At 47.0% G+C, this 24,414-nt stretch overlaps 1 protein-coding gene across 1 annotated transcript; it reads left to right on the top strand.

Moving 5' to 3' along the window:
- The first annotated feature begins 9,803 nt into the window (after positions 1-9,803).
- Positions 9,804-22,939, top strand: NMBR (neuromedin B receptor). The gene is made up of 3 exons (XM_084817226.1): positions 9,804-10,267; positions 19,593-19,941; positions 22,538-22,939. Exons 1-3 carry the CDS (start codon positions 9,804-9,806, stop codon positions 22,937-22,939), a joined length of 1,215 nt encoding a protein of 404 aa, XP_084673352.1.
- Positions 22,940-24,414: the final 1,475 nt, after the last annotated feature.

Here is a 24,414-nt window from a genome sequence, read left to right as displayed (position 1 = left end):
TTGTTGTGAGGATAAAATGGAGAGGAGGAGGATAATGTAAGCCGCCTTGGGTTCCTTGCAAGAGGAATAAAGGTGGGATATAAATGCAATAATAAAAAATAAATGCAGGGAAGAGGTTTTTTTGTTTTTGTTTTGGGGTGGGAATGTTGCAGCATGTGGGAAATGAAGAGCTAACTTTTCCCTCCCAAGCTGCAATCCCCCTTGAAAATTGCACCTGCATGATAATTAAGGGTGCAATCCTATACATGTTTAGATACAAAAAGTCCTACAACTCCCAGCATTCCCTAGCCTGCCACAGTGGCTGGGGAATGCTGGGAGTTTTAGGACTTTCCCAGTCTAAACATGCATAGTTTTGTCCCCTAAACTGAGAAAAACAAAAACAAAACCCACCTTCCATTGGCACCAGTAGTCACTCAGGGCTCTGTGGAACAGATCTGAGACTCCAGGAAAGAGATTCAGGGCTTGGGCTTCATAAGTCCAGATCCAGCAACACCCCTGGGGTGTACTAAAGCAGAGGTGAAGAATGTCTGGTCTTCCAGATGTTGTTGGACTCCAACTTCCATCAGCCCTAGCCAGCATAGCCAATGGTGAGGGATGATGGGAGTTGCAGACCAACAACATCTGGAGGGGCCACACATTCCACATTCCTTTACTAAAGGATACACAGTGGTGAATGAAAATGGCACTCTGTAAACGTTAGGTCCCCTTCATGGATCACTGCCTTGTTGTGGCGAAGGGGCTTGCGTAACTCAGTGAAGCCATAAGCTATGCTGTGCAGGGCCACCCAAGACAGACAGGTCATGGTGGAGAGTTCTGACAAAATGTGGTCCACTGGAGAAGGAAATGGCAACCCACTCCAGTATTCTTGCCAAGAAAACCCCATGGAACGTATCACAAGGCTAAAAGAGATGACGCTGGAAGATGAGCCCCTCAGTTTGGAAGGTGTCCAATATACTACTGGGGAAGAGCAGAGGGAATTTCCAAATAGTGCCAGAAAGAGTGAAGCGGCTGGGCCAAAGCCGAAAGGACACTCAGCTGTGGATGTGTCTGGTGGTGAAAAGAAAATCCGATGCTGTAAAGAACAATATTGTTTAGGAACCTGGAATGTCAGATCAATGAATCAAGGTAAGCTGGAGGTGGTCAAACATGAGATGGCAAGATTGAACATCGACATCTTGGGAATCAGCGAACTAAAATGGACAAGCATGGGCGAATGTAATTCAGGTGACCATTATATCTACTACTGTGGGCAAGAATCCCTTAGAAGAAATGGAGTAGCACTAATAGTCAACAAAAGGGTGGGAAAAGGAGTACTGGGGTACAATCTCAAAAATGATAGAATGATCTCAATACGAATCCAAGGCAAACCATTCAAAATCACAGTAATTCAAGTCTATGCCCCAGCCACTGAGGCTGAAGAAGCTGAGGTTGATCGGTTCTGTGAAGACCTACAACACCTTCTAGAACTAACACCAAAAAAAGATGTCCTCTTCATCATAGGGGATTGGAATGCTAAAGTAGGAAGTCAAGAAATCACCGGGATAACAGGCAAGCATGGCCTTGGTGTACAAAATGAAGCAGGACAAAGGCTAATCGAGTTTTGCCAAGAGAACATGCTGATCATAGCAAACACTGTTTTCCAACAGCACAAGAAGCGACTCTACACATGGACATCACCAGATGGTCAATATCGAAACCAGATTGATTATATACGTTGCAGCCAAAGATGGAGAAGCTCTATACAGTCAGTAAAAACAAGACCTGGAGCTGACTGTGGCTCAGATCATGAGCTTCTTATTGCAACATTTCGGCTTTAATTGAAGAACGTAGGGAAAACCACTAAACCATTCAGGTATGACCTAAACCATATCCCTTATGAATATACAGTGGAGGTGACAAATAGATTTCAGGGATTAGACCTTATAGAGTGCCTGAGGAACTATGGACGGAGGTCCGTAACATTGTTCAGGAGGCAGCAACTCAATCCATCCCAAAGAAAAAGAAATGCAAGAAAGCAGAGTGGCTGTCTGATGAGGCTTTACAAGTAGCTGAGGAAAGAAGGGAAGCGAAAAGCAAGGGAGAATGGGGAAGATATACCCAACTGAATGCAGAGTTCCAGAGAATAGCAAGGAGAGACAAGAAGGCGTTCTTAAATGAACAATGCAAAGAAATCGAAGAAAACAATAGAATGGGAAAGACTAGAGATCTCTTCAAGAAAATCGGAGATCTCAAGGGAACGTTTTGTGCAAAGACAGGCATGATAAAGGACAAAGAAGGCAGGGACCGAACAGAAGCAGATGAGATTAAGAAGAGGTGGAAAGAATACACAGAAGAACTATACAGGAAAGATCTGAATGTCCCTGATAGCCATGATAGTGAGGTCACTGAACTTGAGCCGGACATCCTATGGAGTGAAGTCAAGTGGGCCTTAGGAAGCATTAGTAACAACAAAGCTAGCAGAGATGACAGTATTCCAGCTGAGCTATTTAAGATCCTAAAAGATGATGCTGTTAAAGTGCTGCACTCAATATGCCAACAAATTTGGAACACTCAACAATGCCCACAAGACTGGAAAAGGTCAATTTACATTCCAATTCCAAAGGAGGGCAATGCCCAAGAGTATTCAAACTACTGTACAATTGCGCTCATATCACATGCCAGCAAGGTTATGCTCAAAATGCTACAAGCTAGGCTTCAGCAGTATGTGAACCGAGAACTACAGGAAGTACAAGCTTGTTTCGAAGAGGCAGAGGGACTAGAGATCAAATCGCCAACATTCGCTGGATCATGGAGAAAGCAAGAGAATTCCAGAAAAACGTCTATCTCTGCTTCATTGACTATGCTAAAGCCTTTGATTGTGTGGATCACAACAAACTGTGGCAAATTCTTAAAGAGATGGGAGTACCAGATCACCTTACCTGTCTCCTGAGAAACCTGTATGAGGGTCAAGAAGCAACAGTAAGAACCAGACATGGAACAAACGATTGGTTCCAAATTGGGAAAGGAGTACGACAAGGGTGTATATTGTTGCCCTGCTTATTTAACTTATATGCAGAGTACATCATGAGAAACGCCGGGTTGGATGAATCACAGGTCGGAATTAAGATTGCCGGGAGAATTATCAACAACCTCAGATACGCAGACGATACCACCCTAATGGCAGAAAGTGAAGAGGATCTAAAGAGCCTCTTGTTGAGGGTGAAAGTGGAGAGTGCAAAAGCTGGTTTGAAACTCAACATTAAAACAACTAAGCTCATGGCATCTGGCCCCATCACGTCCTGGCATATAGAAGGGGAAGAAATGGAAACAGTGATAGATTTTATTTTCTTGGGCTCCAAGATCACCGCAGACGGTGACTGTCGCCATGAAATTAAAAGACGCTTGCACCTTGGGAGGAAAGCTATGGCAAACCTAGACAGCATAGTAACAAGCAGAGACATCACCTTGCCAACAAAGGTCCATCTAATCAAAGCAATGGTTTTCCCAGTAGTAATGTATGGCTGTGAGATAGCTGGACTATAAGGAAGGCTGAGCGCCGAAGAATCAATGCTTTTGAACTGTGGTGCTGGAGAAGACTCTTACGAGTCCCCTGGACTGCAAGGAGGTCAAATCAGTCAATCCTAAAGGAAATCCACCCTGAGTGCTCATTGGAAGGACAGATACTGAAGCTGAAGCTCAAATATTTTGGCCACTTAATGCGAAGAGAAAACTCCCTGGAAAAGACCCTGATGCTGGGAAAGATAGAAGGCAAAAGGAGAAGGGGATGGCAGAGGATGAGATGGCTAGATAGCATCACTGATGCAATGAATATGGACTTGAGCACACTCTGGGAGAGAGCAGAGGAAAGGAAGGCCTAGCGTGCTATGGTCCATGGGGTCACGAAGAGTCGGACATGACTTAACGACTGAACAACAACAACAACAACAACCAGAACTGGAGCTCACACACAAATCATCTCATATGCAAATCTACTCCAGTTCACTGCCCACTACCTTTCTTGATTCCAGCAGACAAACTCAGGATGGGAAAAAGGCTTTTAGTTGTCACAGAATCATAGAAAAGTAGGCTTGGAAGGGGCCTACAAGACCATCGAGTCCAGCCCCCTGCTCAACGCAGGAATCCAAGTCAGAGCATCCCTGACAGATGGCTGTCCAGCCTCATCTTGAATGCCTCCAGTTTGGGAGAGCCCACCACCTCCCTAGGGAATTGGTTCCATTGTTGTATTGCTCTAACCGTCAGGAAGTTTTTTCTGATATTCAGCTGGAATTTGGCTTCCTGTAACATGAGACCATTATTCTGTGTCCTGCATTCTGGGATGATCGCGAAGAGATCCTGGCCTTCCTTTCTGTGACCTTTCAAGTAGGGATGTACAAATTCCTTACCTGGCTCCGCACAGGGGGCATCCGCGGTGGGGGGGAGGCACTCCGTCCCTTCCCCCAGAATCCTCGATGGGGGGACGGCACTCCATTCTTCCCCCCGGAATCCGGCCGCTGGGCAGACCTGCAGGGATGCAAATGGTGGCTGTTGTAGCTGCTGCCATTTGTGTCCCTGTATTGAGCCATGATAGGCTATGTAAATATTTACGTAGCCTATCACGGCAGGGGGAAAAACCCCAGCGTACGCAAATGGCAGTAGCCGCCGCCATTTGCGTATGCTTGGTCCCCCCCCCCCCGCCGTGATAGGCTACGTAAATAGTTACGTAGCCTATCACGGCCTCCGCAGGGATGCAAATGGCATCCCTGCATTAGCCGTGATAGGCTACATAAGTATTTACATAGCCTATCACGGCTATGAAGAGGAGGAAGCGAATGGCGGCCGCAGACGGCCGCCATTCGCAAAGCAGCGTGGATGGGAGCAGGTAAGTGCTCCGTTTCGCGTGCCTTTTGTGGATTGGGGGCAGCGGGGGCTTCGTTCTGCGATGGATTTCGGGGGGCTGAATGCACTGGCATTCGGCCTCACTGAGATCCATCGTGGAATTCTCTGACATCCCTACTTTCAAGTACTTCAAGAGTGCTATCATATCTCCCCTCAGTCTTCTCTTCTCAAGGCTAAACATGCCCAGTTCATTCAGACTCTCTTCATAGGGCTTTGTTTCCAGTCCCCTAATAATCTTTGTTGCCTTCTTCTGAACCCTCTCCAGCTTGTCTGCATCATTCTTAAAGTGTGGTGCCCAGAACTGGACACAGTACTCCAGATGAGGCCTAACCAGTGCTGCGTAGAGGGGAACTAGTAGTTCCCAGGATTTGGAAGCTATGCTTCTATTAATGCAGCCCAAAAGAGCATTTGCATTTTTGCTGCCACATCACATTGTTGGCTCATATTCAGCTTGTGATGGACTACAATTCCAAGATCCTTCTTGCTTGTAGTGTTGTTGAGCCACGTATCGCCCATCTTGTAACTGTGCATTTGGTTTCTTTTTCCTAGGTGCAGAACTTGGCATTTATCCCTATTAAATGTCATTCTGTTGTTTTCTGCCCAACACTCCAGTCTATCCAGATCACTTTGAATTTTGTTTCTGTCTTCCAAAGTATTAGCTATCCCACCCAATTTTGTGTCATCTGCAAATTTGATCAGCATTCCCTGCATCTCCTCCTCCAAGTCATTAATAAAGCATTAAGAGCTGACAACTCTTGCTGATCTACTACAAATCACCCAGAGAGCTACCAGTATAGCCTGTTCTACTTTCTGTCCACCCTTGTTCCAAACTCTTCAGTGCAATTCAGGGTTTTAATGACAGAAGGACTAAGAGGTAAATTCCTTCGTTACAGTGGTAGGTACAGACTGAGTACAGAGTAAAAATATGTGTTCTCATGTGTGATGTGAATTTCTCTCTGCCTTTTCAGTGCATGTCTAATCTCTTTCTGCTACATTTTCCATTTCATCTCAGTACAGCATCCTTTTCTCTCTCTCTGGATTGGCAGTCTCAATGGTCTCACTGCCCTCAGGTGTGCTGATTGGCTTACTTAATTGAGCATCCTGTGTTATTCCACTGAGCAATTTGTCGACACCTCTGTTACAACTTCATCTCTGTGGCTGCCGCCTTTTTTCCTTGTACAGCTCGTGCACCTTTAACAGTTGTACAATAGCCAGATATTCAACAGGTGAAGCTTCCAGTTTCTTGCATTTCCACTTTGGCATGTACAGAGTACCCTGTTGACAAGGAATGTGTTTAGGAGGATGTGGGTTCTTGTTGGACTAAAATCAGTTCAGCTTGTTGGACAAGTCATTTTTGCTCTGCTCTTCTTTTACTTAAATAATAAAGAACCCAGTTCTAGGGATGGTGGAGAATTCCACCACGGATTTCAGTGAGGCCGAGTACACTGGCATTTGGCCCCCCGAAACCTGTGGCAGAACGGCCTCCCACCCCCTGCCACCCCACAGAATCCCCCCCAGGATGAAGATTACCTGGGGTGGATGTTCTGGCGGCGGTGGCTCCGGCGGCGGCAGCTGGTCTCTCAGCCGGCTGCTGCGGACTCAAATGGTGGCCGCTGTAGCAGCCGCTATTTGCATCCTGCCAGGCTGCCGTGAGAGGCTACATAAGCATTTATGTAGCCTATCATGGCAAAGAGCAGGGGCGCAAACAGCGGCTGCTACGCCGTTTGTGCCGCTGCTCTTTCCGTGATAGGCTACATATGTATTTACGTAGCCTATCACAGTAAAGGCAGCCATGCAAATGGCATAGTGGCCGCCATTTGTGTGGCTGCCTTTACCATGATAAGCTACATAAATACTTACGTAGCCTATCATGGCAGCCTGGCAGGACGCAAATGGAGGCTGCTACGGCAGCTCAGCTGCCATTTGCGTCTGCAGCAGCCGGCTGTGGCCAGAACTCCGGCTGCGGATGGCCCTGGCTAGCGGCTCCACGGAGCCGCCACAGAGCAGAGCCAGCCAGGGAGGATTCTGAGGGGAGGGATGGAGCGCCTCCCCCCTACCGTGAATCAAAGCTGTGAAAAGGTGACTTTCGTACATCCCTACCCATTTCATAGGGATGTTATTGTTAAGATAGATGAATATTATAAAATAATTTACAGTGAAAAGTGAGAGGCAAGTAAGTGGTATAGAAATGTAATAAATAAATACGCGTGCTCTAAGTGACATTTGGCAACCACTTTGCTCTTGTGAATCCTACCTGTCCCTCCCTTGCTACACTAGTGTCAACCTAAATCCAGTGACTCACTGGGAGCTTACTGACCAATCAGTGTTCCACTCTGAATCCAGATGTAAACAACATAAGATGGGGGGGGGGTTGATCAAAGTTAAGTTTTTTTTGTTTCATCCATTCATTTTCTACATTTTTCATTGTTCCAGGCTTGTGGGTTGGTTCTGCCTGTTCAGCCTTCTTCCCCTGTTGCTGTATATTCTGCCATTCTGACAGCTGTTGAGCCAAAAAACTTTGGAACAAATCAAAATGGTACATCAGTCTAGAGTATTTTTAGAGAGTGGACAAATCTAATAAATCATTTAGGCTGCAGTCCAATGCATACTTACCTGGGAATAAACCCGAGTGAGAGTGCACTGGAACTTACTTGTGAGTAGGTATGCTTAGGGTCCGGCAGTTAACCTCCAAGGCACACAGTACCAGCTGTTTCTCAGTGACAGGGCAGCTCTTTGCAAACACTGCCTTAATTTTTTCACAACAGAGAGAGAGAGAGAGAGAGAGAGAGAGAATTAGACTAATCCAAAGAGAGCTGCAGATTATTTTTGTGTGTCTGTGTGTCTGTGTGTGTAAATCAAATACATATGTCTTGCTTTCTCTGTCTGTCCATCCGTCCATCCATCCCCCTCTCTCTTTCTTTTACACACTCACACTCTCTCAAACACACACACATGTCAACCCAAATATGCATGGATATCTCAACATGTGGCCTCGTGTTGTTGTTTTTTTGAAGACTTACAACATAGAATATAGCTGAGAAGACACTGTTTTGCTAGCCCTGTTTCTGTATATTTATATATATGCTTGTGTCAATCCCCTTTATTTGTTTTTAACCCCGAAAACAGGATATACATGTATTGAATGAATTAACACGACTGCGGATTTTTGTGTCACAGCTCACAAGACACTCACATACACACAGACACCTGCACCCACACAGAGCGGTCTAAGCCCTCCCCCCGCCCCCAACCCTGTTAACAGTGTTATGTAATTAAAGCTGCCCCCTCGCCTGGGAGTAAGTTCCATTGGACACAGTGGAGCTTTCTTCTGAGAAGACGTGTATAGGACTGAACTTTAAGTGACTTGCAGCCCGAGTCTAGTCATATTTACTTGGACCTAAGTCCAAATGATTTCAGATGGACTTAACTGCCAAGCATATCACGGATTGCAAGCGCTGCCCTGTCGCTGAAAGAAAGAACGGGATGCGGCTCCCGAGAACTTTTCAGCACGAAGGGACGGACAGTTCCCCCGCATCCACTGCGCCGCTAGTGAGAGGAAACGAGCTTTACCATGAAGCGCAGCCATGATCCTGGGGCGACCCCCACCAGCGGGCGCTCGGGTCTGCCGGCTTGGAGCTCAGAAGCTCCCCCACAGAGCCCTACCGGCACTCTTATGCGTGCTCACCAGTGGCTTGTCTCCACTGTTCGTCTAACGCAAGTCCCATTCCTTTCAACTCTGAGTTGGATACAACCCAGTGGGTTCAGTTCTATGTTTACTCTCAAGTAAGTATAGAACGGGCTTCTCTAACATGGCCCCTCCCAGATGCCTTGGCGTTCAACTCCCATCATCCCGCTCAACCCAGCTGGAGGGCTGCAGGTTGGGTGTAGAAAACAGGCTCGGAGCCTCGGAGCCGTATCTTGCGCAAGTCGACCACGTCCGCCCACCGGCTTCATAGCCCCCCGGCGACCGCCTAACGTGGGCGACCAGCCGCCCCCGAGAAGACCCCCGTCTCTTGTCCCGCCGTCCCTTATTGTGTGCGTGAGCCTGGGGAAGCCTCCTTCGGGCGAGGCTGCGCCAGGGAGGCGACCCCCGCGGGCCGCCGGCGTCCCCACCCCAGTGGAGGCTGGTGGCTCCTATTTCAGCGGGGCAGTGAATCCGATCTGGGTCTCAGTCAGAAGCAGTCGGGACGCTAACGGAGCTATCCAAGGTGCTGAACCCAGTTTGGGGATTGGGCTCAGCACTTCGGACAGTTCCTCGAGAGTTCCGATTGGTCCCGACTGAAGCCCCGAGCGGATTCACGGTCCCGCCGGCGGAGGAGTCAGCAGCCTCCGCTGCCCCACCCCTCCCGCCGCGCCAAGGGGCCCGCTCTGCGCCTGGCGTCCCTCGGAACTGCTCCTCCTGCCGGAGGCGGACCCGCGCGCCTATAAAAGGCGAGGCGCCCTGCGCGGCAGGGACGGCTGCTGCTTATACCCGCCGCTGGGAGCTGTCCGGGAAGACGCGCCGCCCAACGCCGCCCGCAAAGCCTCCTCCGGCACCAGGGGGGCGCAGCCGCCGTCGCGCGCAAGATCCCCCCCCCCGCCGCGCGTGGAGGAGCCGAAGCCCTCCGCGGGGCAGGACACCGAAGGACGGAGAGGGCAGCGGCGGCGGCGGCGAGGGGCTCGGCGGACTTCGCGCTGCAGCCCCCCCGCCCCCGAACAGCCCGCCGAGAGCCCGTCGCCTTCTCCGGACCTGGGTTTCCAGGGGGCGCCGTCCTCCCCGAGGGGAAGCCCGGGCGGCCCTTCCCCGACGGCTGGGCGGGAAAAGCATGCGCCGAATGGAGCGGGCTCTTTGACTGGAGGCAGCAGACGAGGCGGCTCGGCGTCCCGCGCGTAGCCCGAGGCGGCGGCGGCGTCCGGCCGGCGTCTGCCGCCCTCCAGCGGACCAGGCGATGCCGCTGAGCTCGACGGCGGCGGGGCCGGGCGGCGGCGAGCCGGGCTGGGGCAACGTGACGGCGGAGGGCAACGGCAGCCAGGCCGCCCCCGTGGGGCTGGCCCCAGGGGCGGAGGCTGCGGCGGACCGGCTGCTGTCGTCGCCAGCGCGGGCGCTCTTCATCATCCGCTGCGCGATCCCCTCGCTCTACCTGCTGATCGTGGCCGTGGGCTTGCTGGGCAACGTCACGCTGCTGAAGGTCTTCGCGGGCCAGAGCGCGGCGCGCAGCGTGCCCAACATCTTCATCTCCAGCCTGGCCGTGGGCGACCTGCTGCTGCTGCTGACCTGCGTGCCCGTCGACGCCGCGCGCTTCATCCTCGAGGGCTGGCTCTTCGGCGAGCTGGGCTGCAAGCTGCTGCCGGCCATCCAGCTCACCTCGGTGGGCGTCTCCGTCTTCACCCTCACCGCTCTCAGCGCCGACAGGTAAGCGGAGACGCCGAGCAGAGGTGGCCCCGGTGCGGGGGGCTCCTCGAAGGGAGGCAGAGAGAGAGAGAGAGAGAGAGAGAGAAGGAAGGAAGGAAGGGACGGGGCAGTGGCAGAACCAGAGGACAAGAAGGACGCAGGCGGGCGCCAAAGACGGAGAAAATGCAACCACAAAATGCAGTGGAAGCTGACGCTCTGATGTCAATGGGGCTGTGAATCATCTCTGGGCTTCAGTCAGAGCTATCCAAGGTGCTGAACCCAATCCCTATAACGGGTTCAGCACGTTGGAGAGCTCCGTTAAAGTTCTGACAGGTTCTGACTGAAACCCAGAGTGGATGCATAGCCCCACTGACATCGGAGCCACCAGCCCCCACTGACAAAATGCAAACCGCATCTAAAGTTGTTATACTCCTCCCCCCACCCCTGCCCGCCCCCGCAGGGAGGGAAACTGCCTTTAACATTTGACTTTTAACAATTTTATGACAGAAAATTCCATGAATGTTTTCCTTGCTTCCAGAAAAGGAAAAAAAGAAAAGAAAAAGAGAAGCTTTTCTGGTTGAATTTCTGCATTTTTGGCAGTTGTGAAAGGCACAGGTGCTCTGCTGGAATTCTGATGAATAGGACAGTGAACTTTTCATCCATACACTCAAAAGTGAGCTCGTCTCGTTATTCACCAAGATGGGCTGGATTTCAGTTGTCTTGTGTGTGTCCTAAAGTCTCAACTAGCATTCTGTCTCAGGGCAGGCCTGCCACCATGTGTGCATATGATTGTCTACAGAGTGTCCTTTCCCCCCACCCTTGAGTAACCACAGGAGACTGGAAGAAATTAAGCATTGCTGCTTTGTGGATATACTTAGATTTGAGCAACCTTGGTCCTTAAGACTTTATTTGGAAGCAAAGCAATCCTTCACATGCAAAAGAAAGTATGTTTTCACATAGCACAATCACTTAAAAAAAAGTGAGAAGCCTTACTCTTTGGGAAACTGTCTTCCCTTTAATTTTTAAAAATGTAAACATTAAACAGAGCCGAAGGGTATGTTGAGCAGGGAGTTTGGAAGGAGGGTGGATGTATTCCTGCTTCTCACAGAAGCACATTGTCACAGAGTGTGTGGCAATGGCTGCATCTTGTGACGGATCTTCACCGGTGCCTGTGCATCTTCAGCACACACAGTAGTGAGCCTGGGTCTAGCACAAACTTCACAGCAAGAATTGTATTGGGAAAAGCCATGAAAGTGTATCTTTGGAACATAGGAAGCTGCCTTAGAATGAGGCAGACCATGGGTCCATCTGGCCCAATATTGTCGAGCTGACTGACAGTGATTCTCTATGGATTCAGAAAGGCGTTTTTCTAACCCTACCTGGAGGTGCCGGGGATCAAACCTGGCATCTTCTGCATGCAAAACTCTACCACTGAGTCACACCCCCTCCCTTGATTTTGAAGTTACCTGCTCCGTGGGTAGCAGGCCAGCACGAAATCAAGAGCATTGGAAGTTGCCATCTGCCATGCCCTAAGTCAGCATTCCCCAACCTGGTTCCCTCCAGATGTGTGGACTACAACTTCCATTATCCCCAGGCTGGCTGGGGATGATGGGAGTTTTAATTCAACACATCTGAAAGTCACCAGATCGGTGAAGGGTGCCGTAAGCTAAGGGAGAGATTTAAAATTAATGGTAAGAATACATGCAGGCAGGCACACATCTATACATATATGCACCCATGCATATTACAGAGAGATTTTGGCAACAGGGAAAACCATGAGCTTAAATTACACTCAGAAGGCACAGTCACACTTAGCTCAGAGGGAGCTGTCGCAAACTCTGCTCAGGGTGCTTCCTATATGCTCTTTTGCCTTTGGTGTCCAATATCCCAGCATGAAACACATGTATATTGTGTCAGATGTGAAGGTTTTATACATATAGAACAGTCTAATCCTATGCATATTGACTCAGAGGTAAGCTCCATTGCATTCAATGCGGCTTATTCCCAGGTAAGTATCTATAGGATTGCACTGCACATCACAGCCCTTTTTATTTAAAAAAAACAGGGCCGTGTTAGCAGCCTGATCATTTTCGAATTCATCAGTCGTATGGATTTTTTAATTCATAGATACAATGGGAAAAGGTGTGCCCCTCATAAGCGATGTTATGCACATAAATTTTGTATTTGGGTTTCTGTGCAAAAGCAAGAGCTGAAGTCTTGCAAAGCCCTTCCCAAAGTTGTTTGAGGAATGTTCAGCTTTTGTCACATGAAGTGTGCCAAAATGGCAGCGGTCTATTTTTCTTCTTATGGTGGACCAAGCTTTTCCTTAGCTCACTGTGCTCAGTATCACACACATCCCTTTCTTGAAAGCTGAAAACAAACTTCATACTAAATAAGTTTAATGTAACAGGTAACATTCTAGGATTTTCCCTGACTGCAGAGTCATGTTACCAATAGGAGGATAAAAAGACAGCCAGATACACAAGTATTCTAAATAGTCTATAAAAAGAGTAGGAATGCTTTCCCAAAGGTATGCAACACAGGAATGGCCAGGACCAATTAATTAACAAGAAACATTTAATGAATGAGGAAAAACACCCACTTAGAAGACAATTTGGTATGTAATTTGGGTGAAAGTTCACAAAACTAAACGGGTATTTTGGACTTGGTTTTGTTTAGACAATTATGTGAATGTCATCTGCTAATATGATGAGAAATTGAACGGTACACAGTTCCAAACAGAAACTGAATACCTATTGAATCTAAATCTATTCCAGCTAAATCAGACTAGCTATGGGTATATAATCTTTATTTGTGTTGGTAACATGGTTGCATCATGTTTGCAAAATTCTTTTTATTCAAAAATGTCCTGCTGGAAAATGTATTTATTTGGGAAAAAAATGGCACATTTAGAAAATAATCCCCAGGTTCTGTAGGGTGACTGCGGATAAGTAGCCTTAGTAATCATCAATCCCCCCTGCCTCCACTTCTAAGATCATTGGTAAGGGATTTGTTGAATGAAAGTACACCCTTACTCATAAACATCCTATACATTAACTAGTGGGACCTACAACATAGTTCTGCAGTGTGGGATGGTCCTCTTCATCCAGCCATCCAGCCATGTCCTCTTCCAAGGTACTCCATTCCAGTTTTCATTTTGCCCACCCCTTGCAACAATCAGTCAGTATAAGTTCACTCAGTCTCCAGTGACCTATTTTTGGGGGGTGGAGGAATTACCCCTCTTAATTGTTTTCTAAAGTTTTTTTGTATTCTGCAAACCTTGGAGTTCCCCAATATCTTCCTCTCATTCATCAGTAGTGCCATTTTGGCTGCATAGCGATCCACACTCCCACTCAGAGAATGAGTTTGCTATTAGGATTTGGAACATGCTAGACACTGGAGCTTTGCACACCAATCCTAAACACATTATACATGGCAGATCTCCCTCCCTCCCTCCCTCCCTCTCTCCCTCTGTGTGAATTCATGTGTGCTGCTATAGTAGAGGTGTGTCAGCAAAAAGTGTAACAGAAATGGGACTGGAAATGACACTGGGAGGATTTTTCCATATGGAATGATTTGGCAAAATGGAGTTAGAGAATGGAGTTCTCCACTGAAGAACTGAAACGTTACAGACATTACTGTTTCTCCTGGCACTTTATACTAGGAATAGATCCAGGCAATGACCTAAAAAAACAGAGCAAAACATTTTTTTTTCATAACAAGCCTGTCTCTGATCACAGCTCTAGCCAGAAGCATTTTATGGGAAGCATTCCCATGGACACCTTCTCTCATAGCTCGTCTTTCTTTCTTGCATCTGCCACCAACTCTTTGAAAGTTTAGGGAGGAAACAAGGATGATGTTCCCTGAAAGCAATGGTATTATGATGACAGATTGTGAGGAAATCAGCCTTTCTAGCCCCAGTGGCCTCACTCCCTTTAGTCACCTGAGTGTGCGAGAAACTGACATGTGGATTTGTTCTTCTTTGCTAATAACAGTGTCTCTAGGAGACAGACATTGATCTGACTTATCGGAGCATGTCTGGCTCAAGAGGCAGCATCTTGATTCGCTTCAGTGCAGTTGGAAATGCTTGTGAACAGAGCCAACTATATCAGATTGAGATGTTTTTAATGGCATTTGGAGAAGCATCAACTCTAGGGAAACTTGAGGCACTGAAGTATTTTCACTTCTCTGCCTGAAATGTATGAGCTTCAATGTACCATGCCTTACTGGGATGCGGGAACCTGTTAGCTCACTGACTAGAAAGTAGCAACTGGAGTCATGCTAAGATCCAGTAACACATTTGTGGCTGCAATTTGGAGGCCATTTTGGCTCAGGCAGCTGCGTGGGGTGGCTGGTGAGCTTACCGTGTGGACTAGGTGGCTCTCTCCACAATACTGCAGATATTCTATTTGCAGTACTGTGGGCTTTTTGCTTGCAGCAGCGTGAAGAAAATGGCCCAATCCATATAGTGGGCTACTATAAACAGCTGGATAAGTTTAGTCCCTGGATTTAGTGATCTTAGAAGCGAGGGCCCCTTAGATGGCCAAGTGTATTACTTCAGTTGTGAAGCACCCAACTAACATTTCTCTTTGACCTTCCCGGTCATTCCATGCTTCACAACTGCTGTTAAATTCCTGATACGTCAGAGCAAAAACAAACAAAAGGGGGAAAAAAATAGGGCTGTGCACTGCTTCAGCCCAAGGCGTGCAGCCCGAGGCATGCAGCCCAAGTCGAAGTGGGCTGCTTTGGGTCACGTTGACCCCTTCCAAGAAGGAGCGGAGGGGCCACGAGGTGACCCGGAGGGGCTCGGGGGCTCAGGGCTCTCCGAAGCGCCTCGGTGAACACCAGACCTTCATCACCCCCAGTCCAGCTGTGCTGGCACTTCCTGGTCCTTACTTGAGCTGCCCATCACCATCGCCATTGCTGCCGCTGCCGCCACCTCCGCCACTGCCGCCTCTTCTGCTGCTGCCTTCACTGCCATCAGCTCCATTGCTGCCGCTGCCTCTGTCATGGCCGTTGCCTCCGCCGCCCGCTCTACCACCTCCATGCCACTGCCTCCACTGCCTCCACCACTGCTATTGCCGCCACTGCCGCCATCTCTGCCAGCTCCTGAGGCCTGGACGTGCGCCAGCTCTTATTGCAGGGAGTCGCCATTTTAAAAATGGTGACTCCCTGCAATAAGAGCTGGCGCATGTCCAGGCCTCAGGAGCCGGCGGCGGAGGCGGCAGTAGTGATGGAGGAGGTGGCGGTGGCGGCCCAGGTAAGGAGCTGGGGGTTTGCACAGGGGTGTGCCCCCCCAAAGTGGGATTTGGCCATCCGAATCCTGCTCCGGGTTCGGGGCCGAGTTGGGTCAGGGTTCCCCTGAATCAGCCTGAGCCGAATCAGACCCACCTCCGAAGCATCCGAGTCGGATCAGGTGTGTGTGTGTGTCCCTGCACAGCCCTAAAAAGAAACCCGTTTGCCAAAAAGAAATACTCTGAACATGTGCAATTTTGCATTTTAAACTCACTTAAAGCATAGCACCATCATGACTATAAGAACAAAATGGAGTTTGCTTCTGCTTCCCTGTCACTAAACATATTTAGAAGAGGACAGTATATTTTTAAAGTAATAAAATAAAATAAAATGAGCATCTGTAACCATGTGCATGCCCAGCTGGTTGCCCCTAACTCTTAGGTTAGAAACAAGGAGAAAGAAAGGATGCTGCGTTGAGCAGCATCAGCCCTGGTGGGCTCCAGCATGTCCATGCAGGGCCCATTTGCTACTGCCCCATCACCTGCCACTATTTGAATGGTCATTTGGGCCCTGGACCTCAGTGCCAAGCTCCAGCTCAAGTTGCACTCCTGGAAACAGTTCATCATGTGGTTAGAACACTCAGAATGATTGAAAGCCATCTTCACGTGGTGGCCACAATATGAATCCTAGGCATTGACATACGTTTCAGTGAGACTAATACAAATATTTGGGTTTAGTATTGAACTGTACAGCTCTTCTCCACATTCAGTTATAACCCACGGGGAGAGAGAGAGAGAGAGAGAGAGAGAGAGAGAAAACTGGTAATACATCTGTGACTGCTTTTGCTTTCTCAGGATACAAACAGAGACCTCTGCTTTCACAGATCAGTTGCAATAGTTATTTATTACATTGTTATCCTCTCCTTCCTCAAAGGAGATCAGGGCAGCTTGCACGGCCTCCTCTTTTATCCTCTCAACAACCTTGTGAGGTAAGTTAGGCTGAGAGGTAGTGACTGGCTCGAAAGATCATCCAATAAACATCATGGTTATTTGAACCTGGGCCTCTGCAGTTGTAGTCTAACACTTTACTACATTGTATTGGCTTTCTATTGCGTAATCTAATGCTTCTTGGTTAACACAGTGGTTAATAAAAGAAACAATAATAGGTACATCGGCTTTTACTGTACCTAGGAATACAGCCCAGGATGCCAGAAAGTTATTTTGATAATGCAGACAGACAATCATGGCATTTTCAGTCCGTATTATTCCCCATTGGTTCATATGGCTGGTAGGGACCAGCACAGAACTGATCTGAATTCTGCGATCTGCGTGGCTTGCTTCCCACAGAAAGGGCAGGATGTCTGGAAGGAAACATCCCGCCCCCCCAATGTCTATTTCTGAGATACTTCTAAAGGTGCAATGTCAGTCTCAGGCAGGGGGAAAGATCCTTTCAATAGGAGAGGAGAAAGATTCTCCACAAGGTCTAAAGACTTATTCTTAGAGTCACACCAGACATGACATTATTCAATTTTTTTAGCCCTGGTGTGCATGATTTCCCCTCCATCATAAATAGCTGGTGCAAAGGGCCCACACTGGATCAAGGCTGTGGTGTGTTCTATGCTGTGCTCTTGATATGAATCCTCCCACCCAATGTTGGCTATTTATAATAGTGTATGGGTCCCAGTTCAGATCACAAATGTGGCAAGGACAAAGGTTTAAATCCATATCCCCCCCACACACATATCATGGTTCCACTCTAGCTCAGTACCTCTCCTCCTGTTCTGAGTATTTATTAAATCAGGTATGCCAGGAGTAAAGATATGAATGTCCCATCTAATTTGGTCCTTCAGTATACTAAAAATGAAACATGCCACAGTGGAATGTAAGAGCATCCATTGTACTTGACTTTTTTATATATTGTAATAACCATAGAATCAGCAAGGGTCAAACATTCGACACAGGTCAAACAGTCTACTCTCCCCTTTTTAACCCAAGGAATTTGTGCCTGTGGCATGCATACCTAATAACTGTCCACTTAATTGTATCTAACAATAGTTACTCAGTGTCAGAACCAGTGAATTAGCCAGAGATAGACGTATACTTGAAGAATAGAACATAAGAACATAAAGAGCGTCTATCTAGTCCAGCATTCTGTTCCCACAGTGACCTAACAACTGCCTACGGGAAATCCACAAGCAGAACATGAGTGCAACACGTGATCCTGAAACACAGTTGTGGGTGTACCTGTGTAACAGCTCCCCTGGTGTTCCTAAATGGGGCTCCTGGACTTAAGAGTCTGCTCAATTGCATGCTTCCATGGTCAATCAAGACCCTTTTATGCACCCTTGTTTAAAATGATAGATGTAATTTGAATTTGAGTGTTTTCTCTCTAGCCCATAATACATGTCCAATGAGGTTTTTCAGCACCAAACAAGTTAACCACCAGGCTCTTCAGCTCATTAAATTTAAAGTAGTTAAGAACTACATTCGTCTGGGCCTAGTTCCAGGAGTTCTTTCCGTGTACTGCTTCACAGATGTCAAAATCATGGATGTATCACCACTGAGCATCTGTCCTGTGAGCATATGACATTCTGGAGTCATTTTTCTCTCTCTGGCACAGCACTCGACAAAGAGTTGTCTAGATTTACCAGAGGATTTAGATTTACTAAGGGGATTTCCTAATCTAATCAACATGCTTGTTGGTTAATTCAGTGGTTAATAAAAGGAACAAATCTCTGGCTCCAAATTCCTGGACAGTCATTAATCACGGCTGTTTGAAGAAAGCTCAAAAGGCACTGGCTGCTTGAAGGCTGAAAACAAATAGTTTTCATTACACTTGCCAGGACAGAGCTGAAAAGGTGTGTGTATATCTCAGTAATGTGGAGCTAAAATGGATGCTCTTAGGGACCAATTAAAGGATCAGCCAGGGTTAGCTGATCCTAAATTTTTATGCAGGCAGATAGTAGATGGCTCCATTTCAAGATCCTGATGCAGGTCAAATGCCAACAGTCCTACTGACATCAGCTGTACTTAAAGACATTTTAAAAGTTTTACCATGCAATATTATACATGTCTACTCAGTAGTAAGACTGAGTGCAATGGAGCTCATTTACAAGTAAGTGGGTATAACACAATCCTATGCATGTTTACTCAGAAGTACATCCCACTGTGTTCAATGGCACTTGCAGGTAAGTAGGTTTGAATTGCAGCCTTAATTTCTAAAATAAGCGCAGAGGATCGAAACTATGTGAAAGTTATGTACTGTGTAAAAATCCTCTCCCCTCCACACAATTCCCAATGTGGGAAGGCTATAAGAAGATAAAATGAAGTACCTCTTTACAAAGTGCATAGTTAATCTGTGGAACTTGCTACCACAAGATGTAGTGATGACCAGCAATTTGGATGGCTTTAAAAGGGGATTGGACAAATTCATGGAGGATAAGCCTATCAATGGCTGCTAGTCCTGATGGCTATTTGCTACCTACAGTATCAGAGGCAATGTGCCTATGTACATCAGTTGCTGGGGACCATGGGTGGGAAGACGCTATTGCTATTGCACCCCATGTCCTACTTGTGGGTTTCCCACAGGTGGTTGGTTGGCCACTGTGAGAACAGAATGGTGAACTATATGGACCTTGGTTATGCTCTAAAGATAAAAAGTTCCCCAGTAAGATGTCCAGGGTTATGTGATGTCCTAGTGGATTTGAACAAGTAACTAGTAGTCATGATAAAAATGTGAACAGGTATGACAAACCTATGTCCTCACCACTAAAAACATGATATCTACGAAATAGAAGTATCTTTCAATAGCAATGAATGAAGCTATAGCCATTGAATGTGATCTACTGGGGCCAACTAGAACCTCAGTCACTTGCTTTCTCCTTCCCTGCTCATTTCTTTCTCTTCCCCCATTCTACCCCCTCCCTCCAATACACACACAGAAATGGACACATACATGGACACTGTTCCTCAAACCTTTTGAACAGAAGTGCAGGTCTCATATCTATTAACTGGTATATTCATCCCAAAGGATACCAACAGGAAGCCATCTCCTTTCAATGAAAGCTTGTATTCTTCGAAAAATAACATTCCTTTCCCCTTCTATACTTTAGGTACAAGGCAATTGTAAACCCAATGGATATTCAAGCATCCAATGCAGTCCTGTGGACCTGTATTAAAGCAATTGCCATCTGGATAATTTCCATCCTGCTAGCAGTTCCTGAAGCAGTATTCTCTGAAGTGGCACATATCAATGATGCAGATAATGTCAGTTTCACGGAATGCATACGATATCCCTTGAAGGATGATTTGCACCCAAAGATCCATTCAGTTATGATACTTTTGGTATACCTCCTTATCCCACTCACTATCATTACTATTTACTATTACCACATTGCAAGGACTTTAATTAAGAGTGCACATAATTTACCTGGAGAATACAGTGAACAATCTAAAAGACAGGTAAGTCACCCATACATTTGCTTGGAGATTTACTTTAAAAGAATCGCAGACATCTCACAGATCTGCGGGCCAGCTGAGATTTTATCTCAGAATACTAATATGCTACTGGTATATTCCTACTTATAACTATGTTCATCTATTACCAGGAAGTTCTGTGAATCCCCCTGACAATCAACCCCACCCTCATCAACATAGCTCGGGAAATAGTTTTCACCATGTTGAATATTTGGTGCATGCCAAGGAAAGAAGGATAACAACAGTTGCCAAAACCTTGCCAGATTTTTCCTTTTCACTTGGGCTGAACCCACAATAGACATTCATAAAGCTGTTCTGTTTCAGCCAGTGAACCCTGCCACAGTGAGGGCCTAGTGATGTTGGGTACTATGACATCTAAGTTACAGGGCATCCATCAAGGATCTGGTTCACATCAAGGTCTTGTAGGAAGTCAGGTTCAGTTGGATTCCGATCAAGCTGGAGTCAGGTTTCCCAGAGAGCGAGGAACAGAGCAGCACCACGGACAGTTCCAAGTGATGCTGGAACTGGAAGTCAGACAAGCTTGCCAATATGTTGCTCCAACAAGCAGCAAACCATGAAAGAACCTTAAGTATGTTGTTGGCTTCCTTTAGACTGCTTGGTGCCCATACTGGTTAACCCGATAACTCCATACTGACTGATTCCTTCTCTCTTCAAGGGGCCTGGTTTGTTTAATCAGCGTCAGGCTGCAAGGATACAGAGGTGGCTGCAATGTGGTGGCATCTTCATGGCTGGAGTCCTAAGAATCTAAGGATTGCAATGTGATGTCCTCTGGACACAGTGGGGCTGGTCCTTGGAGTTCTCCTGGGGAATTAGGTCCTAAGGAAGTGGAAACTTCATGAGGTGCTTCTGTAACTGAGCCCTCTCCCTCTCCCATTAACTAAGGGGCCTCGTCTTCTGAGGACTATGACAATGGCCCACCAGAATCCACTGAAGGTTCTACCTGGTTTTAGATGGCAGGTGCCATTATAGAGGACTCTAAGTGCTGGTGTGCACAATGATATCACTGGTGTGCACTCTGCATGTCTGGATTTCAGTAAGTCCCTGGTTTTGAACTGAACACTGATTGGATTCTAGATTTATCTGCAGTTTTTCTGTCCTTTATTTTTCCCGTCCCTAGCTGATAATAAGAGATACATTAATTGTTGCTCTTTACAAGTTTAGATTAAATGTTTAATATGAACAGTAGATATGGTTTTCGGTTTAGCAGTTATCATTTTTGTCACGACAATGTAGAATTTGCAGTAGGCAACTTATACAACAATAAGGGCAAGACTGGGAATAGATTATGAACCATTGGGCTGCAGATAATTTACACACAGCTGTTATAGGCTACAGGCTTGAGTAGTCTTACTTAGAAATAAGTTCCACCAAAATCAATGGGCCTTGTTTGCAAGAGAAATTGCTTCAGAATCATCTATTTCAACAATTACAATTGGTATAACATTTGCTTCTCAAGTTAACAAACATAGTGGGTATCAGGCTACAGTTAATCAGATGTGTTGCACTAGTCTAGAATAAGTACCTTGCAACTGTGAGAAGTGCGAGTCACCCTTGAGGGGCTGAAGCTACTTGAGCCAATGGAAAGCTATTCTACCATTGGCAAGAGAGCCTCAAAAAAGGGATATTAGGTCCCTAGGGGTGGGCAACTTGTAGCCCTACAGGTGTTTTGCTCTATAACTCCCATCAGCCTTAGCCAGCATAGCCAATAGTGAGGGACGATGAGAGTTACAGGCCAAAACACCTGCAGGACCACAAGTTGTCCACTCCTGCTTGACACTCATCCATCCTCTCTGTTCTTCTGAGTTTTCATCATCAATTGCTAGATGGTCCAGACCTGTCTTCTTGTTGAATCATGCCACTGTGAAAACCATGCTGCTATGCACGACCTCAGGCCCAGAGGCCAAATCTAGCCTTCCTGGGGTCCCAGTCCAATCCCCCGGCCCACCCCTTTCCCCAACCACCAGTTGTTTGATAGTTTCCCAGCTTTTGTGCAGTTATTTCCCCATTCCAAAAGGTCAAAATGCCTCTCCTAAGGCTGAGTTGCTGGCAGGAAGAGCTTTACGCTAAAGTATGCTGGCATTTTTTTGTCCCAATCTTTTGCCTTTGGCCCCCCCCCCCACTGGAATGTGGCCTCCAAGGGCTTCTTCAAAATGGAATTTGGCCCTCAGGCTGAAAGAGGTTCAGCCAATGTTTGGCAAAAGATGAGCTTTGATATGTTTGGGGTTGGGTGGAAGAACTGAATGAAAGCTTGCCCTCTGTTCCCCTTTCAACACATAATTGGTAAAATCAATGATGAGAGTAGATCAGCCTCTTGTGGCGTGTGCAGCCTAATGCTGTGAGCACATCAATCTGTATCCGAAAACATCTAAGAACGAATTAGTGTAAAAAGGTTTCATTGGGAATATAATGTGGTTTCTGATGTTATTAACTTTTCTGATTGCATTTGAATGCATTGTGAAAGCAAAAGGGAAGCCTAACACTCTGTGTTTTGCTCAAGTCTGCGCTATGGAACAGCTCCATTTCTTGTGACTGATGGTTTCTGCTCATTTTATCATTCTAGATGGAAACTCGAAAACGTCTGGCCAAAATTGTACTAGTCTTCGTTGGGCTTTTTGCTGTATGCTGGTTGCCTACCCATGTGCTCTACATGTACCGGTCCTTTAACTACAAAAAGATCGACCCATCACTTGGCCATATGGTCATTACTTTGGTAGCCAGAGTGCTCAGCTTCTCCAATTCATGTGTCAACCCATTTGCTCTCTATTTCCTCAGTGAGAGCTTTAGGCGGCATTTCAATGGCCAGCTTTGCTGTCACTTGATGCCTCATCAACAGAGATCTGCCAGTTACCTGAACAGTTCCTCAGCTATTCGAATGACTTCTATGGAAAACAATGCCAGGAACACTGTTGCCATGACTACACAGCTGAATGGGCATAATCCCAAACAAGATATACCATTGTAATTTAATCAGTACACATCTGAGCTTGGAATGGGTTTGTTTTAACTATTATTTGTGTTGCTTGCCTTAATTTCTCAAAACAGATAATTGATTAATGCCCCCTAATCCAGGGAAAAGCATTTATTAATTTATCTTCATGTTGGCTTGATAAGAACTAGGTATATTTTCCTCATTTAATATCTATTGAGGAATTGTTGTTTGATTGAATTGCTGAACATAAATAACAAAGATACAGTATGATGAGGAATATAAATGGTTGGTTGACTCTTCAGATGAAAAATGACAAGCACTTAAATGACAATTTCCAGGTGGGAATGTTTTAGAAGCTCTATGACTGAGTAAGATCTTCTTACAAAGACTGTCTTTCCAATCCAGCAAAGAAGATCTGTACACTCTGCTAATCTGCGTGTGCATCAGGATGCAGATTCATACAGCTATGCTTATCCAGTGTCCATCGAGCGTAATAGATGTGTCTGATGAGGATGCAAATGTGCACTAGAGCTGGATCAGGGTCTAGATATGCAGACAGCACACTTACATATTATGTAGGGTTGGGTTAAGGAGCACTGACAAATTAGGAACATGCACAAGGATTATTTGCCTAAATTCCGTAATCACTAGGTGTTCATACCATTGCATGAGGTATGCAATGCATTGCATGAGTGTTACCCATTACATGAAGGGGAAGAGCAATGGGTACCTCCTCTGTTACATCCCTGCCACCTGCCACACATTGGACAGGAAAGATCTGAAGCATTGAACCTGAAGCTCTACAGTGGGAAGTGACTGAATAAGTTGCATGCTGGTTGCCTGCCCCCACTCACAATGGGGAATGCATGAGTTAGGGATGTATGAATCCCTTACCTGGCTCCGTTCCGGAGCATCCGCGGTGGGGGGGAGGCACTCCATCCCTCCCCCCGGAATCCTCCCTGGCTGGCTCCGCTCCACGGTGACTCCACAGAGCTGCCGGCTGGGGGCCGGCCACAGCCGGAATTCCGGCCGCTGCTAGGCTGCTCGCTGCGGCTGCTACACCAGCTGCCATTTGTGTGGCTGCCAAGCCATGATAGGTTACGTAAGTATTTACGTAGCCTATCACGAAGAAAGGCAGCCACGCAAATGGCGGAGCTGGAGCTGCTGCTGCCACATTCACTGCCGCCGCCGCCGCATCCACCGCCAGGTAAGCTCCGTCCCAGGGGGATTCCGCGGGGTGGCAGGGGGGATTGCCCCATTCCGCCAAGGTCTCCGGGGGGCTGGATTCTAAAGAATCCGGCCTCACTGGAGTCCATGGAGGAATTCTCTGACATCCCTAGCATGAGTATGAATGCCCAAACAGGGCTGCTCTCCACAGAGCATAGTGCTAATCTGGTGGAAATGCATCATCATGAAGGCCACTTCTTGTGATCCACTGTAGACATTGAGATGCCAGGTGTGTCCAATATACATCACAATGTGCAACAGTTGAAGCAGTTGTTTGATTG

This window comes from Heloderma suspectum, chromosome 1, assembly GCF_057233095.1.
Source record: "Heloderma suspectum isolate Gila_16-S chromosome 1, 16-S_ref, whole genome shotgun sequence".
Classification (NCBI taxonomy): Eukaryota; Metazoa; Chordata; class Lepidosauria; order Squamata; family Helodermatidae; genus Heloderma; species Heloderma suspectum.
This window is presented reverse-complemented; position numbering and strand designations above follow the sequence as displayed.

What these genes read in the sequence shown, in the direction of transcription:
- NMBR (XM_084817226.1), top strand. Translation starts at nt 9,804, where the DNA reads ATGCCGCTGAGCTCGACGGCGGCGGGGCCGGGCGGCGGCGAGCCGGGC. An exon ending in ACCGCTCTCAGCGCCGACAG is followed by an intron (nt 10,268 to 19,592) that starts GTAAGCGGAGAC and finishes TCTATACTTTAG; the next exon opens with GTACAAGGCAATTGTAAACC. An exon ending in GTGAACAATCTAAAAGACAG is followed by an intron (nt 19,942 to 22,537) that starts GTAAGTCACCCA and finishes TTATCATTCTAG; the next exon opens with ATGGAAACTCGAAAACGTCT.